General features: G+C 39.1%; 1 protein-coding gene across 1 annotated transcript; it reads right to left on the reverse strand.

The window, feature by feature from the left end:
* Positions 1-11,752: 11,752 nt before the first annotated feature.
* Positions 11,753-15,252, reverse strand: LOC147900019 (putative pentatricopeptide repeat-containing protein At3g15130). Its single transcript, XM_087377011.1, has 2 exons — positions 14,896-15,252; positions 11,753-14,767 (listed from the first exon to the last, which is right to left on the reverse strand). Exons 1-2 carry the CDS (start codon positions 15,186-15,188, stop codon positions 12,016-12,018), a joined length of 3,045 nt encoding a protein of 1,014 aa, XP_087233137.1. The 5' UTR covers positions 15,189-15,252; the 3' UTR covers positions 11,753-12,015.
* Between the last annotated feature and the right edge of the window lie 1,409 nt (positions 15,253-16,661).

The raw sequence follows: 16,661 nt of genomic DNA on the forward strand, positions 1-16,661 counted from the left end.
AAATCTCTATACATCTATCATTACAACTTGTGTGTTGCAACCTTCTTTTCCTCATTAAATCTTTGCTTTGTGCCATACTCTTTCTAGGGTTTACTAGTCTTGATAGTCCATTAATTTTTGACAGTGTGAGGGGCTCGAAAAGGTCCTTTTGGGAGTTTACCTGACCCCTCTTTTGAGGATAGTTCTTGACTAGGTGAGAGGATAGACCACAAAAGAAAAAAGAGTTAGGAAAATTTTTGTCAACTAGAGGACGTTCTTTGTAGATCCCACCATCTCTTTTGACTATGATTAGAGTATCAGGTAGATCCTCTATCACATGCACCTTTATACACACTTAGGTATTACCATTGGGTTTATAAGCTACTCTTTCTCTACCCCAACAACCTCACCTAGACTATGACAAAGATTAGCACCCTGATTGCAAAGAGAGAAGGGGAGATCAAGAAGCTCGAGATAGTGGTGGATCTAGGGCTATCTAGATTGAAGTTATGAGACCAATACTCAAGGTAAAGAGGTTGATACCTTTATCCACAAGCCTTGATGCAAGGATTTGAAAGCCATTTCTTCCCTTTCAAATAGGAAGGAATAAGAACTCTTCCTGAGAAGCTAGACATTAGTAATTATAACACCATTTCAAGCGCAATTGGTTCTCAAGCAATTTTATTGAAAGGTGGTAGGAGCAAGTAGAAACCAATCAAAGCATGCATGGATAACCATTCAATTGACTCCTAATGCAAGTAGAAATGAATCAAAGAATGCGTGGATAACCATTCAATTGACTCCTCATGCAAGTTGTCATCAAGAAAAGTTGAAACCTTACCTTTTGAAGATGTATTTGTCTCATCTTGAGATTCTACTTGCGTGGCTGGTTCCACCCTGGCTGGGAACGCTCTTCGGGATTTTCGGTGGAGACCTATGCACCATGTGATTCTTTCCAGCTCTAAGAGTTCTCCTTGCGTTCGTCTGAGCATGCTTTGAATTTTTCTATTCCTTGTTTCCTTCTATCTCCTCCTTGTTGGGTTTCTTGTCCTTCTCTAGAGGCTGTGCATGGAGCTTCCGATTGTTCTTCCTTGTATGGTGCTCTTGTAGAGCTTTGTTGTTTGTTGTTTGTTGTTGTTCTACTCTAGCATTATTGGGCTGCCCTCTTGTATTGCTTCTAGGTGTTCATGCTTGTCCTTCTCTTATAGAACTAGAGTGATTGGGATGTCCTCTTAAGGCGCTTCTTGCACCTTGTCCTTGCTCTTCTTGTAAGTCACGATGAGGAGAATGATAGAAAAAGGTGCCAAAAAAATTCCTCCTTTTAACTCCTTAGTCACCCCCCTAGTAAGACGGCCTCTCATGCTTTTGTGGAGCTCTACTAATTGGTCCTTTTCTAGAACTGGCTCCATCTTCACTTTATGTCTAGAGAAAAAATGGTGGGATCATTCAGTTGTTTGATCTAGTCTATCACAAAAAAGCACAAAGACAATTTGTTGTTATAATCTAGGTAGCTAGGGAGGATGAGGGGAGGATGGGCATGAGAGCTCTACCAATCCCACCAGCCTTTCTCGGCTCAATCTTGTCACCAAAGGCAGATTTGGAGGTAGTGTCAAAGTTGGGGGATTCCCATCTGATTCCACCCCCATCTCTCACATCAAAAAATATCATTGTTGAATACTAAGCTCCATGGGAGCTCTTGGAATTTGTGGAGCCTTGTGAGATGTAGCCCGTTGCATGCTATTAATGGCCAGCTTTGTTTAGCAATGGCTCAATGTCAATTCCTTTTGTCTTGTTGATCTTCACCTTCTTCATCATTGCACTTCCTTTTTATTGGATTCCTTTCATTTGGAAGGGATGTTGACCATTTGTTCTTCCTAGGGTGTGGGTTGCTATGAGATTCTATTGTAGTAAGTCTAGGTATAGTAGATGCAAGAGAGCTTGTGTGTGAATAGAAATTGAATGAGAAAACGAGGGACAATTTTTTGGAAAGATTTCATGAGGATCTTAGTTTTCTTTTTGAGTCTTCCAGTTAATTTCCATTTCACTGCCTCTTTTTGTTTTACACTATTTTTAAGATACTTATGCCTAGCATAATGCAATCACGCATGGTTAACAACAAGGAAATATGCATGCCTAACCATGCAAAACCCACAGTAAAATTTATGAGCACAGAAAATTAACCTAGTCATTGGACACATACACACAGACACATATAGTATAATCCACCAGCATATTTTTTACACTCATGCACAATGCATGGTCCCAAACAAAGGAATGTGCATGCCCAACCATTACATCTTGCCCAATCCACATTAAACTTAGCAAGAACTTGAATATTTGTAAAATTAAGGCCTCTGCAAAGTATCATGCCCATTTAACATGCATATATGGTAGAATACCACCCATGCATATTTTTTACACATGCATGTTGTATGGCAAAAAATAAGGAAATATGTGTATGGCCAAAAACAACGAAAAAATTATGCATAACGGTGCAAAGTATATATAAAACACATCAAAATCTATGACTAGTTGAATAATACTCAAATTAAGGCCCTTGAAAATTACACCACATCAGACACATACTTATGGTAGAAGTCCATCGATGCATATCTTTTATACTGCCAGAAAATATGGTGAAAAATAAGAAAATACTGATACATAACCATGCAAATCATATTTGAACCACCACAGAACTTTTTGAGAACATGAATATTACGTAAATGAGGGCCTTTAAAAAGTATCAAACACACACATGTACACACCTTTTTTGTGTGGTAAATGTCACACACACACACACATGATAGAATCACACTGATGCATATTCTCTACACGTATGCATGATGCGTGCTTAAAAACAAGAAAGTACACATGCCTAACCATGCAAACAATAGCTACCCAATGTAAACTTTGTGAGCACATGAATCCTACGGAACTTAAGGACTCTTAAAAGTATCATTTTTATCACAACACACACACATAATAGAAGAACTCTAATGTATATCCTTTACACTTATGCATGATCCATGCTCAAAAACAAGGAAGTATGCATGCCTAACCATGCAAATGATATCCAGTCGACTTTTCTTCTTCATCCTAACCCTACTTAAAACCTCGTCCTTATCTAAGGTATGATAGTCTCACCTCTCCCCTTCTCTCTGTATATAGTCTCTCCTCTCCCCTTGTTTTTCTTCACTTCCCCTTTAGTTTGCCATGATCCTAACCTATCTTTCCCCCTATAGTCATGTGAAGAGAGTGGGAGAGAAGGAAGGAGTCTCACTTGCAGCTTTCTCACATACACAATGGGGGAATATACACAAAGGTAAGGGCTGAAAACAGTTTTTCTCTTCTTAGTTGTGAAAGCCAAAAGAACTGTAAGTACAAAAGAATAGGTGAACCCTATAGGTGGGTCTCAAACCAAACTCAGATAACTAAGGTGGCATACTAACTGAGCCACTAACTAGAACATGTGAATACTCACATTAGTGCCCTAAAATATCATACTTACCAAATACACAGATACACATAGTAGAAGTCCAGTGATGTATATTTTTTCTACTTACACATGATGCACCATCAAAGACAAGGAAATACATACCCAATTGAGAGCACCTAAATTCAATCAAATTAATACCATTGCAAAATCATATCCATCTGCACATACACATACAATAGAAGGCCATTGATGCGTGCATGGTTAAAAACAAGGAGATATGCATGCCAAACCATTCAACAGTATTTAATCAACATAGAACTTTCTGAGAAATAAGACCCTCATTCAAATTAAGTACAATTTAAAGTATTATACCCATAGGTAACACACATATGGTAGAATCCCTGTGGTGTATATGTTAACACTTATGCATAACGCATGGTGAAACAAGGAAGTACAAATGCCTATGTATGCATATGGTATCTGGTTCACATTAAACCTTGTGGGAACACGAACCTTAATCAAATTTAGGCCTCTTCTAGAATCATACTATGTGAAAAATATTTTACCTCTATAAATAATCATAGCCATCAAGACGCACATATGGTAAAAGCCCATCAATGCATATAATTTTACACTTATGCATGATGCATTGTCAAAACCAATGACATACACGTCTAACCATGTAAATGATATATGACCCACATCATACTTTGTGAGCACATGAATCTTACTTAGATTAAGACTTATATAGCATATCATACACATCAACACACATACATATGGTAGAAGTCCACCGAGACATATATTTTACACATGCATAATGCATGGTTTAAAAACAAGGAAATATGCACGGTTAAAAACAAGGAAATATACTTGCCTAATAATGCAAATGATACAACCCAAATAAAATTTTGTGAGAACATGAATCTTAATAAAAATTAATTCCTTCAAAATGTACCATTTCTATTGGACACACACACATAATAATGGTAGAAGACCATCGATACATGTTTTTCCATTTATGCATAGTGCATGGTAAAAAACAACATGCCTAACCATGCAAATGATATCTAACTCACATTAGGTTTTGTGATAGAATAAATACTATTAAAATTAAGTCCCAAAAAATCTCATACCCATAAGACTCACACATATATGGTAAATCCTACCACTACATATTTTTTATGCTTATGTATGAATATGCATGCCCAACCAAAATGATATCCAGCCCACATAAAAAACTTGTGTGTATATTAATTTTAATTAAATTAAGGCCTTTCCAAACTATCATACCCACTGGACACGTGTACTATGGTAGAAACCACTAGTGCATATTTTTATGTATATGCATGATGCATGGTGAAAAACAAGGAAATATGCATGCCTAGCCGTAAAAATGATATTTGACCCACATCAAACTTTTCAAGAAAATGAACCTTAATCAAATTAAGGCCTTTGTTGTCATGCCAACCATACCATACATATATGTAGAAGCCCACTGATGCACATATTTTACACATGCATGGTGCATAGTCTAAAACATGGCCAACCATGCAAATGATATTCAACCAAGATAAAAACTTGCAAGTACATGAAATTTAATGTAAGTCATCTGAATGGTGTCATATCCATCCATGCCTCACATATGGTAGACTCCCACTAATGCATATTTTTTAGATTTATGCATGGTACATGGTTAAAAAGAAGGATATGTGCATATGTAACTATGCAAATGATATCCAACCAACATAAAAAGTTGTAAGCACATGAATCCTTACTCAAATTAGGTACTTTATAAAATATCATGCCCATCAAGACACACATGTGGTAGAAGCCCATCGATTCAAGTTGTTTCTACTATTGCATGATGCATGGTCAAAAAAAGGAAATACGAAAGCCTAACCATGCAAACCATATCTTGACGCACATAAAAAATTGACATTACTCAAATTAAGGCCCTTATAGATCCATTGTATAAATTTTACACTTAGGCATGGTGCTATTGGGTATTTTGAGAGAATTAAATTAATGCACCAACTACACTTCTCCCTCTCAGAAGTCACCACCATGACATAGAAATGCTTGTGAATAGGAATGACAATACAATTGATACACAATAAATAGCCTTAATTACTAAACTAATGGCTTATCCCTATGGGGCTTATCATCAATTATGGAGACTCAAGAACATAAGATGACATAAGGCTATATCTAAATACTAAGGATTATGCAAAATGACATAAACGCTATCTCTAAATACCAACAAGGACCACTACCATTTTGGAAAATCTAGAAGGAGACCAATTGATGACAATCAGCAACCTAGACCTACTACAAAGCATCAAAATATCTCAGACGACTCTCTTGAGCTTTGACAAAGAGAGGGAGCAACAATGCACAGAGCCTATTGATACAGAGTCATTGAATTGCCTTGATACTTGTTCTTTGAAACTACTCCATTGGTTGGCCACATCTTAATTCATGTATGGAGAGCCATGGTACATTGCATGGCCAAACCCCCTTAGACCTTAAAACAAGTATAGAATCCGATCAGGATTATCCTAACATTCCCCCATTAATTCAAATAGGGTTCAAAAGACAATAAGGAAAACAAGCTATAGTAAAAAATGCTCTAACATGTTGCATATCAAAAGAAATCTATCCGCATAGGATCATCTCAAAGAGGAAAAATCTTGACCACTCACAAAGGGCAAGGCTAGAAAAAATGTAGGTCATCCACACAATGCAAGACCTAAAGATGCATCAATAAGTGTAGTATCTTCATGAACAATTGAACCTTCATCTACTAATCCTACAACACCTTCTATCAGTGAAAATATTCCATTAAATACATGGGATATCTCTCCCTTGTTGAATTTACTCATAGGAAAACCATCATTCACCAAGATTCAATAGATAAAGTTCAAAAGTTTGAGCAATTACAAAATTTGACTTTAATTGCCATTGTCTCCACAACTCAGACAATCAAGTTTCACATCCTCTCAAGCTTTCTAGACCTCAACCATGCTCAAACTCACAACATCTTCACATCCTCAAAACCTCAGGATTAGTCTGATACCACTGTTGGGTATTTGAGGGAATTAAGTTCATGCTTTGATTACACAACATAGAGATGTTTGTAAGTAGAAACCACAATACAACTGAAACTCAATAAACAATATTTATTACTGAAATGATAGGTCATCCCTTCAGGGCTTATTGCCAATTACAAAGAATCAAGAACATAGGACGACATACACTATATCTAAATGCTAGGGACTATCACAACTCTATTATGCAAACCTAAAAGGAGACTAGCCTAGGGCAATCAATAACCTAGACCTACTATAAAATAGTGAGATGAGCTCAAACAACTCTCATGAGCTTGGAGAAAGAGAGGAAGCAACAATGGATAGAACCTGTTGGTACATATTCCTCAAAATTCCTCAATGCTTGATCTACAAAACTACCCCAATGGTATTGGTTAGCCACGTCTTAATTCATGCATGGAGAGTTACATTGTAGTTGATGGAAAACCCCCCCTTAAAGCTTAATCCAAATTATAGGCCCCAACAAAAGGTTATTTTAATAGGTGCATGGTAAAGAACAAGGAAGTATGCATGCCTAACCATGTAAATGATATCAAATGCACATAAAGCTTTGCAAGCACATAAATATTAATAAATTTATGGCTTTTTAAAAGTAGCATACCCATTGGACACACATGCATATGGTAAAATCCCATTGATCTATATTTCTTTATACTTATGCATGATGCATGGTAAAAAACAAGGAAATATGAATGCCTAACAATGCAAATGATATGCAACCCACATAATACTTTGTGTAAACATGAATCCTACTGAAGTTAAGGCCTCTAGGAAATATCATAGCCGTTGAACACAGAGATATGGTAAAAGCCCGCCAATACATATATGGACAAAAATAGAAAATATGAATGCTCAACCATGAACAAGATTATATGAAACCTGAATCAAGACTTTAGAGCACATGAATACTAATTAAATTATAGCTTCTACAAAGTACATACTCTTGGACACACATGCATATGGTCGAATCCTACCGATGCATATATTTTACACATGCTTGGTGCGTGGTAAAAAACAAGGAAATATGCATGGCTAATCATGCAAACAATATCTGATTTACATCAAAATTTGCAAGCATATGAATATTAATCAAAGTATGGTCTCTATAAAGTATGATACCCATCAAAGCTTACACATAGTAGGCATCTCCTAATGCATATTTTTCACACTTTAACATGACGGATGGTAAAAAACAAGGAAATATGTGTGCCTAGTCATGAAAATGATATTTGAGGCTCATACAACTTTGTGAGCACATGAATATTACTTAAATTAAGTCACATGAATGTTACATAAATTAAGCCTTATGAAGTTTCATATCCATTGGGCATCTACACATATGGCACAAGCCAACTAATGCATTTTTTCTATACTTATGCATGATGAATGATCCAAAACAAGGAAACACGCATGCTTGACCATGCAAACAATTTTGGCTCTCATAAAACATTTTAAGCACATGGGTCTACCTAAAATTAAGGCCTTTACAAAGTATCAAACCCATTGGATACATGATCATATGGTAAAAGCCCACTAATCCATAATTTTTCACACTCAGTCAAAAAGAAGAAAATATGCATGCCTAATCATGCAAATTAAAATTTAAAAGAACATGAATCTTCGTCAATTTGGTACCTTATCAAAATTAGTATAATTATTAGACACATACACGTGTGGTAGAATCCATCATATGTATGTTATATAATATGCATCCAAACCACTCATACATTTAACAATCATAGGGGCTTTTCCCTTTTTTCTCACTAGAAGCCCCTATTCAAGGGACTTTTCCCGTAATTTTTTAATGAGAAAACTAATTCTCATATACAAAAAAAAGGATGAGGAATTGATTAGCCTTCAATATGATCAACTTTGAATAAAGTTGGTGTTAATATTATTTGAATTTTGTTTTCAAGTCCAAGTCACATTTGTAGTGGTAATGGTTTCAATTTTTTCTTTGATGACTTGTGTTTAGTGACAATGAGAGAGAGCAGCTCTACTGTGAAAATTTGATGGTTTCTTTTTTTGGGTCCTCAATCCGTGTTGATCAAAATTCTTCCCTTTCTTTCCCATGGAATGGAACTACTATGATAGCCTTCTTGTTTTTCTAAGGTTACATAAGAACTAGGTATAACAATGAATTATGGAAACAATTACGTTTGTATTATCCTCACGTGCATACCTATGCACACTTACCTTCTTGGTGATGTTCTTGATGGAAATCTTTTTTTTTTTTGCAAAAAAAAAGTATTTATATTATCAAAAAATATTTATATAATTCCATAACATTTAGGAGGGTCTTAAAAAAGGTGACCTTCTAACCCTATAGCAGATCTCTGTATAACATATGCCAAGAAACTCAAAGTCATCGCCAAGAAAAAGAAATTCTTCATGGAGTTTCTTCCTTGATGGGGAAAAGAGGGGGGATAGCTTGGTTCTATAATCCTTGGATAAGTGATTTGCAATTGTTGAAGGTCATGTGATATTCCTCCACTTATTCCTACAGCTGTGCCAGAGCATCATTAAAGTTGATAATATGATCAAGGAGAAACTTGGAGAAACTTATCCTGAGAAACCAATGTACAAGCATATTAGTACATAGCAATCTGAAATACTCATTTAATAAAAGGGATATATTTTTGTTGATCCATTGAGAAAATATATCAATAGCATTGACAGATTCATCATTAAACTGAAAAACCTTTTTGGAATTCCAAATAAACCATCAGGTATGAGCTCTTAGAACAACCTAGGTAGCATAAGGCATTCTGAGTGAATCCCCCAGTAAAATTTCTTTCCAACTTATTGGTTCACTATCCGTTTTGGCTCTAGGACAAGTGACAAATAGATGAAACACATCCTCTTTAAGTGCCAGGCATCTTTTACAAAAGCTTTTACAAAAGCCAGAGCCTTTGCCAATCCTTTCACTTTTGCAATTAGTCCACACTGACTTATGGAGGATGAGTCAAAGTAGAGTGGAAGTTTTTGTGTTCCTTTCCCAAATTAGAAACAATCTGTGTTGCCACTTAAATTTCTTGTCTGCAATGTTCCATTTGAGGTTGAGGGTTCTAATAATATTTTCTATGTTACTATAAGGAATTGGAATTGGGAGGAGATAGGAATAACCCACCTAGCCTAATTCTTTTTGAAAATTTAGGACATGACCCAGCCATTTTGGACCTAGAGTTGTATCGAGCAAGATGCTTCTTTGGATATGGCCAAATAAATAGCAAAGCCCAAGCAATTTTAAGACACATCAACCTTTTCCATCTTGTTCATTCATTGTCTAAATGAAGGAGAAATGGTCCATGGTTGATGGCTGATTGTCCTGAGTAGACCTCGGAATGAGTCGAGTTTGTCATGGTAGCTAAAGCTAGAAGTGGAAAATTTGAGCAAGAACAACATCCAAGGTTGAGTACCAGGGCTTCACGTACACGATAATGGCTAGTTAAACCTATACTAGGAGCTCTAGTGGACAACGTGGGTGATTAGCTTCAAGTCAGTACCTACTCTAGCCATCACATTCAAGCAATAATAGAATAGAATATGCCACTAAACGAATCCCGTGTAGCATGTGATCAAATATTATTGATTGGATGAAGGCCAAATTCTCACAAATGATAAATAGAAGACCTGGAAGGTTGTAAACCAACGTTGTCTCATTGGCCCATATTATGAACTAGCAAATGACATGGTGGGCCACCATTGGAGGAGTTGTACAAAAGTAGAAGGCTCTGCTCACCCCTTTTTAATCAAAGTCGACAAAAACAAGGATTGATCTAAAGAAGCACATTTCCTCCATTTTCAAAAAGCCACTTCTTGTGCATGCTCATGCTACAAGATTAACATTACTCTTGGCCTTGATCACTTTTGTGATCATGCACATATATATGAGATTGTGATCATTGGACCATGATTGATCTTTGAAATATAGTTCAAAAGTCATGCTCATGCAACAATATTGACACTAGTCTTGGCCTCGATCATTGAGATCACAATACAAGCCTACACACATATATGAGACACTAGTCTTGGCCTCGATCATTCAGATCACAGTACAAGCCTACACACATATATGAGACGCATGATCATTGGCCCATGGTTGGATCATTTTTTATCTTTGAAATGTTTTTTAAAAATATTCCATGCTAAAATCATGAGAATCTTTGTTTTTTTTGCACGAGAAACTTTACTTTGGAATTACTTCCTATATGCTTTGTAATATCCTTAAAATGTCACTTGTGAGCATAGCAACAATTAGGGGCGTGGACTTTGCAAAATATACACAAAAAGCAAACCCTTTTACTTGATGGCCATCCATATATATAGCCCCTATATTTGAATGAAAATCATGGCATGATTGACCAAACATTTTCGGTAGATATGAAATTTTCTTAAAGTGTTTGACCTGAGAGCCTAGACTAGTGTACGCTCATCAAATTTTGTCTCTGACATTGTTGCTGCAGAAGTCAATAAGAAAGGTCAAGATATTGACACTCACGTGCATAACATGGCAACAAAGCTCTTGCCAGAGAAATATCTCTGGCAAGATAGTTCAATATGCAAAAATAGTTTTCCCAACAATGCAGACATCTGAATGGTGCTCAAACAGGGCAACCAGAGAATTCTTGCACATGACATCATCCCCATCCACGGTATCAAGACTTCACTGCACAATAAAACTTGAAAGCAGCACGGCTTCACATGACCTCCACAATGGTCAAGAAAACAATGATTCATTGAGGCAAGCCAAGAGCCAAGTTGCATCCACCAAAAGGTAAAAGAGGTGCAGACCACTTTGTTAAACCACAAGATGGTGCAAAGCAATAAAACCCTCATCTTGAAACCCATAAAACAGCACAAGCCTTCATGCATGAAAATTGAGTCAACCTCCCTGCCTACTGTATCAACTATGTACGCTGTGACATTAGTCCTTTCAAACAAATCATTCATATGACCTGAAGACCCAAAAGATGCTTGTGGTAAAATCCATAAACCCATGAACGATTCATTTCCACACCAACAGTGTGCAGAAATATGCAGTGCTTATGATAAAAGAAGAGACTGATACATAAACCACAAACTTGAGTTCAGATTTGACTTCAGCTGTCATTCAGATGTATAAACATATAGGTTCCTTTTGTCAACACGACATTCTTAAACGCCCCTAAACAAATGCCTGATTATTACCTTGCATGAGCCCTCAATGTGGGTGGACTACACATGATTTTCTGCAAAGAGCTCTCTATTACCAGTAACTCAACATTTTCGATATTTATAGGCCAGCATAACCATCCAACCTTTCAATCTTACAAAATTCTTCACGCCGATAGCATTCTTTACTATCAAACTATGAAACCTCTGAGCTCCCATGAGAAACCATATATACCACTGTAAGAACGATTAGCTCTTTTTGGGCAGCAGCCATGATACTGAAGGGTGAGTTGGCAGGGGGCTCTTTCCTATCTAGCTTGCCAGCCAAACCATTCATCAATAGTGTTCCCCACAAGTACATTCTCCATCCTCGAAGCGATGAACACTGTATGTATCCCGAATTATAATAGGTCTCTTCTCAAGTTTGGATATAAGCTTAGTGGCATTGTGGCAATCCGCACATACTCGAAGATTCTTAGTAACTCGTATAGTTGCACCTGGTGGAGTGGTTACAAGCCCAAATGCTATGGCGAGTTTCTCACAGTGTCCAAGCAAGAAATCTTCCTTATCTCTATTTGAGATATTCTTCAACACCAAGTCTACTCGAGGAACATACCCTTCATTCTTCATCTTAACCCTTAAGCTCCTCAACTTGGCATAGATTTTATCACTTAGGTCATGGCTTTTATCTCCAGGAGTGAACTCATGCACCTTCATGTCAACCTCAATCCAAGCCCTTCCAGGCTTCTTCCATGCACCAGCATATCTTCTGTGTGCTTGTATTCTGTTGACATTATCCTGCATTTTAGCTGCAGCATATATGTTTGACATAAATACATGGCTAATGGCATTGTTGGGGTCCAACCGTCGCACTTGATCAAAGCATCGTCTTCCTAGCTCCACTTTCCCATAAGTTCTACAGGCAGTGAGCAAAGACATCCACTCAGAAACCGCGGGCGAGATTGGCATAGTTTCAAGCAATTCTTCAGCCTCATTCATCTGCCCTGCACGGGCAAGAAGATCAACCATGCAGTTGTAGTGCTCAACTCTAGGAATTATACCATAGTCTTCTCTCATTTGTTTAAAGTAGCCCTGTCCTTCTACCACTTGACCTGCATCACCACAGGCTTTGAGGATGCTGATGTACATTATGCTATCAGGCTTCAAACCCTGCTTTTGCATGTCATCAAAAAGTTGCTGTGCCAGCCTGCCATTGCCATGGTGGGCATATCCAGCAATCATTGCTCCCCATGACACCACAGTTGGACTATGCAAGCTGTCAAACACTTTGCGTGCCTCAGACATACTTCCACATTTAGCGTACATGTCAACAATAGCATTCCCAACAGTAGCATCACACTCAAATTGGCTTCTCATAATCTTAGCATGTATCTGCTTGCCCTGCCCTATGGCACCTGTGCTACCACAAGCTTTCAAAACACACAAGTAAGTGACTTTATCTGGCTTTATGCCTTCCTGTTGCATTTTCTGATAATATTCAAGAGCAGCTTGTCCATGACCATACTGGACGTATCCCCCAACCATAGCATTCCATGATGCTAAGTTTCGATCTTGCAAATCGTCAAAGACTTTGGAAGCCTCCTCAAGGCTCCCATTTTGGGCATACATCTCAACAAGGGCAGCCCCAATTACCACGTCTCTTTCAAGCCCACATTTCCTAATTTGTTCATGTATCAACTTGCCGTTTCCTACATCTCCTACATTACCACATGCTTTCAGGACACATGAAAACGTCACACTGTCTGGCTCAATGCCTTCCTGTTGCATTCTGCCAAAAAGTTCGAGGCTAGAAAGGGCTTGTCCATGCTCACTGTATCCTGAAATCATTGCATTCCAAGATACCACATCTCGACTGGGCAATTCATCAAAGACTCTGTAGGCCTCCTCCAAGGCCCCACATTTGGCATACATGTCAACAAGGATATTCCCAAGGACTAATTTGTCCAATTCAAGTCCACTTCTAATAAGCTGATTATGAATCAGCTTCCCCTGCCCTAAGGCTCCTATGATGCCACATGCATTCAAGGCACACAAAAATGTGACTTTGTCTGGCTTAATTTCTTCTTGCTGCATTTGCTCGAAAAGCTCAAGCGCACATAGATAGCATCCTTGCTCAACGTATCCTGCAATCATTGCCCCGCATGAGACACTATTTCGATTGGGTAATTCATCAAACAATTTACGAGCATCCTCTAGACTTCCACATTTGACATACATGTCAACAAGGTTGCTTCTGATAACTTCTGATTCCAGTCCGCTTCTAATGATTTGCTGATGTATGAGCTTACCCTGCTTCAAGGCTCCTATACTGCTACATGCTTGCAAAATCGATGAGAAATTAACTTCATTAGGGTTCAAGCCCTCTAGTAGCATCCTCTCAACAAGTTCGAGAGCAGGAAGACCACGCCCATGCTGAACATAGCCTGATATCATAGCATTCCAAGTCACAGTATCACGATATGTTAACTTGTCAAATATCTCACGTGCCTCCTCCAGGCTTCCACACTTGGCATGCATTTCAATAAGTGCTGTCCCAAGGACCGCATCTACCTCAAGGCCACTTTGAATAATCTGGTCGTGTACAAGCTTGCCCTGGCCTATGTCTCCTACAGCACCGCAAGCTTTCAGGATGCAGGAGAAAATATATTTATTTGGTTGTATGCCTTCCTGTTGCATATTGTGATATAATTCAAGAGCCTTTCCGCCTTCTCCATTTGTAACATGTGCTGAGATAATTTCATGCCATGTATTAATACTTGGTTTTGCAATCTTGCAAAATGCCAAGGTTGCTTCCTGCAAGCCTCCGCACGATGCAAGCATGCTGATAAGGTGGTCCCCCGAAGTTACATCTGAGTTAAGACCATTGCTAACCAAAAGCGAGTATAACCGCATCCCAGCGTCCTCTTCAGTGCAGAGCTGTAGAAGACGGTGGAGGACATCCTGCGGAATTGGCTTTCCTTGCTTGTTTAAAAGCTCTATGGTCTCAAGAGCCTGGTCAAGCTGCTCCACGTTCAATCCTTCGATCAAATCTGCCATGGAATCAAGCGTTTCGGCCTTACCAGCTAGCCTGGCGGTTTGAGCAACAAGAAAATTAGCCTCATGTTGTGAAATGAGAAGACACATTCTCAAAAATGCTCTGAGCCATGTTCAAGCAGAACAATATAAGACTCCTGTTGTGGGATGCGAGCAAATTACCAGCCGGAGTTGTTTACTTGACCTTCAAACTCCACATTTGAATCTAGGCGTCCAAGCGGGTCTGAAGGAGGCCGGAAACCGGAAAACTCGAGGCCTCTACGGGCAAAAGAGGGCAAGCCATCGTTCCAGAGGGCGTCTCTTTCGTTGCAGGGGGAGGGAGGGGTTCGGAAGGCAACACTGGCGAGAGGGGAGGAAGCGGAGGGACGAAGGGAGGAAACGTGGGAGCTGAAAGGGGGGTCGAGGCGAGGAGATTGGAAGGCAGCCATAGCTAAGTCTGCTGGGAGGCCAGTCATAGCTGGGTGAAAGAAAGAGCTCCTTAAGAAGATGAAGAAGACGACTTAGAGGAAGATGAAGAAAATGAAGAGGAAGATGAAGAATGAAATGAAATAAAAATTAAAGAAGATAAAGAATGAAATGAAGTCCAAAAAAGAATTTCCACCCAAAAAAACACAAAATGCAAAAAAAAATGGACCCCACCCCCCCACTCGGTGCACTCGCCTCTGCTCTTAAGGTTGTGGACATCGGTTTCTTGTGATGCCATTGCTTGCATCATCAGCACACTGGGAACTACATGTTAGATATGCTCAAGCCCCACCCTCCTGGGAACCATTAGTGGTCCAAGGTGCTCAAGTTGTAAGGTCCCCATATGAGGAGAAGCCATGTGTGAGCTCAGGACACTGGATGGATCCTGACTTGCATGTCAGATGAGGTCTATCAATGAGACCGTTGATGGTAGAAAGGTGATTGTGTGGGAGCCCCTTATTCTTGCTGGGGCCTGGGGGCCAGCTAGCCCCCAGCTAAGGGGTCCCAAGGGGGCCAGTGGCCCCCCTTCGGGAGTGAGAGCCCCCGAGGCGACGGTATAGGGAATATTCCCTAAATATTCCATGGACGACTAGTCAATTCCATCAACTAGGTTGACTGGTTAGATTCACCGACTAGGTTGACTGGTCGGTTCCATCGACTATGTTGATTCAACTACCGCCCTCATAACTATAAAGAGGCGACCTCCTTAGTCCATTGTACTAGATTAGATCTTCTAGCAGAGATCTTCCAGCTAGTAGCTTTTCACCTAGTATCTATCTAGATCGCCATCTAAGCTCCACTGTGGGAGCGCACGGGTGGACGGAGCCATCATCTGTACTACATCAGTATTGAAGGAAAATTCTGTTCATCTCCAATTTGTTGTGTACTCTCTATTCTTTGTTCAGTTTCTATTCCGCTGTGCCGTGTAATTTAACACTACCTCCCCTACAGCCACGTGCATCTACTCTAAGAGTAGCTTCCCATGCTACTGCTACTGCCACTGGAGCTGGAGAGCCAACATTGGGGCTATTGCGTCTAGCGCTGTGCTTTCAGCACCACTAACGCTCCATGTGTGGTTGCTCAACAAAATTTGTGGATTGAAGTGGGCTCCAGATGGCAAGTTTCTACACCGGATCTCTCCTTCCATTATTAGAACAAATAGGCTTTGAGGGCCCTCCATTATTAGAATATACAGGCTTTGAGGGCTCTCCACCTTTCAACCGCTCCTTTTAGTACTCTTTCCCTCTCTAATGTCGTTGTGTTGTGCTTAGAATCAAATATTAGCTCCATGAATGGAGCTTTTTGATGATTTATGTAACAAGGGAATAAACACATTCTCACTCATTGTGAAGGGAGCAACATAATTGGCCAATGAGGGCATAACCCCCCACTATAACCCAAAATGTGGTACTAGATTTTGGAAGATGACATGAAAGTTGATGTCCTATGTTGTTTTTTATATT

This window comes from Dipteris shenzhenensis, chromosome 7 (assembly GCF_047967505.1).
Source record: "Dipteris shenzhenensis isolate YYH24624 ecotype China chromosome 7, Dip_SZ_1.0, whole genome shotgun sequence".
Classification (NCBI taxonomy): domain Eukaryota; kingdom Viridiplantae; phylum Streptophyta; class Polypodiopsida; order Gleicheniales; family Dipteridaceae; genus Dipteris; species Dipteris shenzhenensis.

Bases quoted from the DNA above. Each gene is read 5' to 3' on its own strand.
- LOC147900019 (XM_087377011.1), bottom strand. From the start codon at position 15,188: ATGACTGGCCTCCCAGCAGACTTAGCTATGGCTGCCTTCCAATCTCCT. The intron at 14,768-14,895 runs GTAATTTGCTCG...TCAAACCGCCAG, and splicing joins CAAGTAAACAACTCCGGCTG to GCTAGCTGGTAAGGCCGAAA.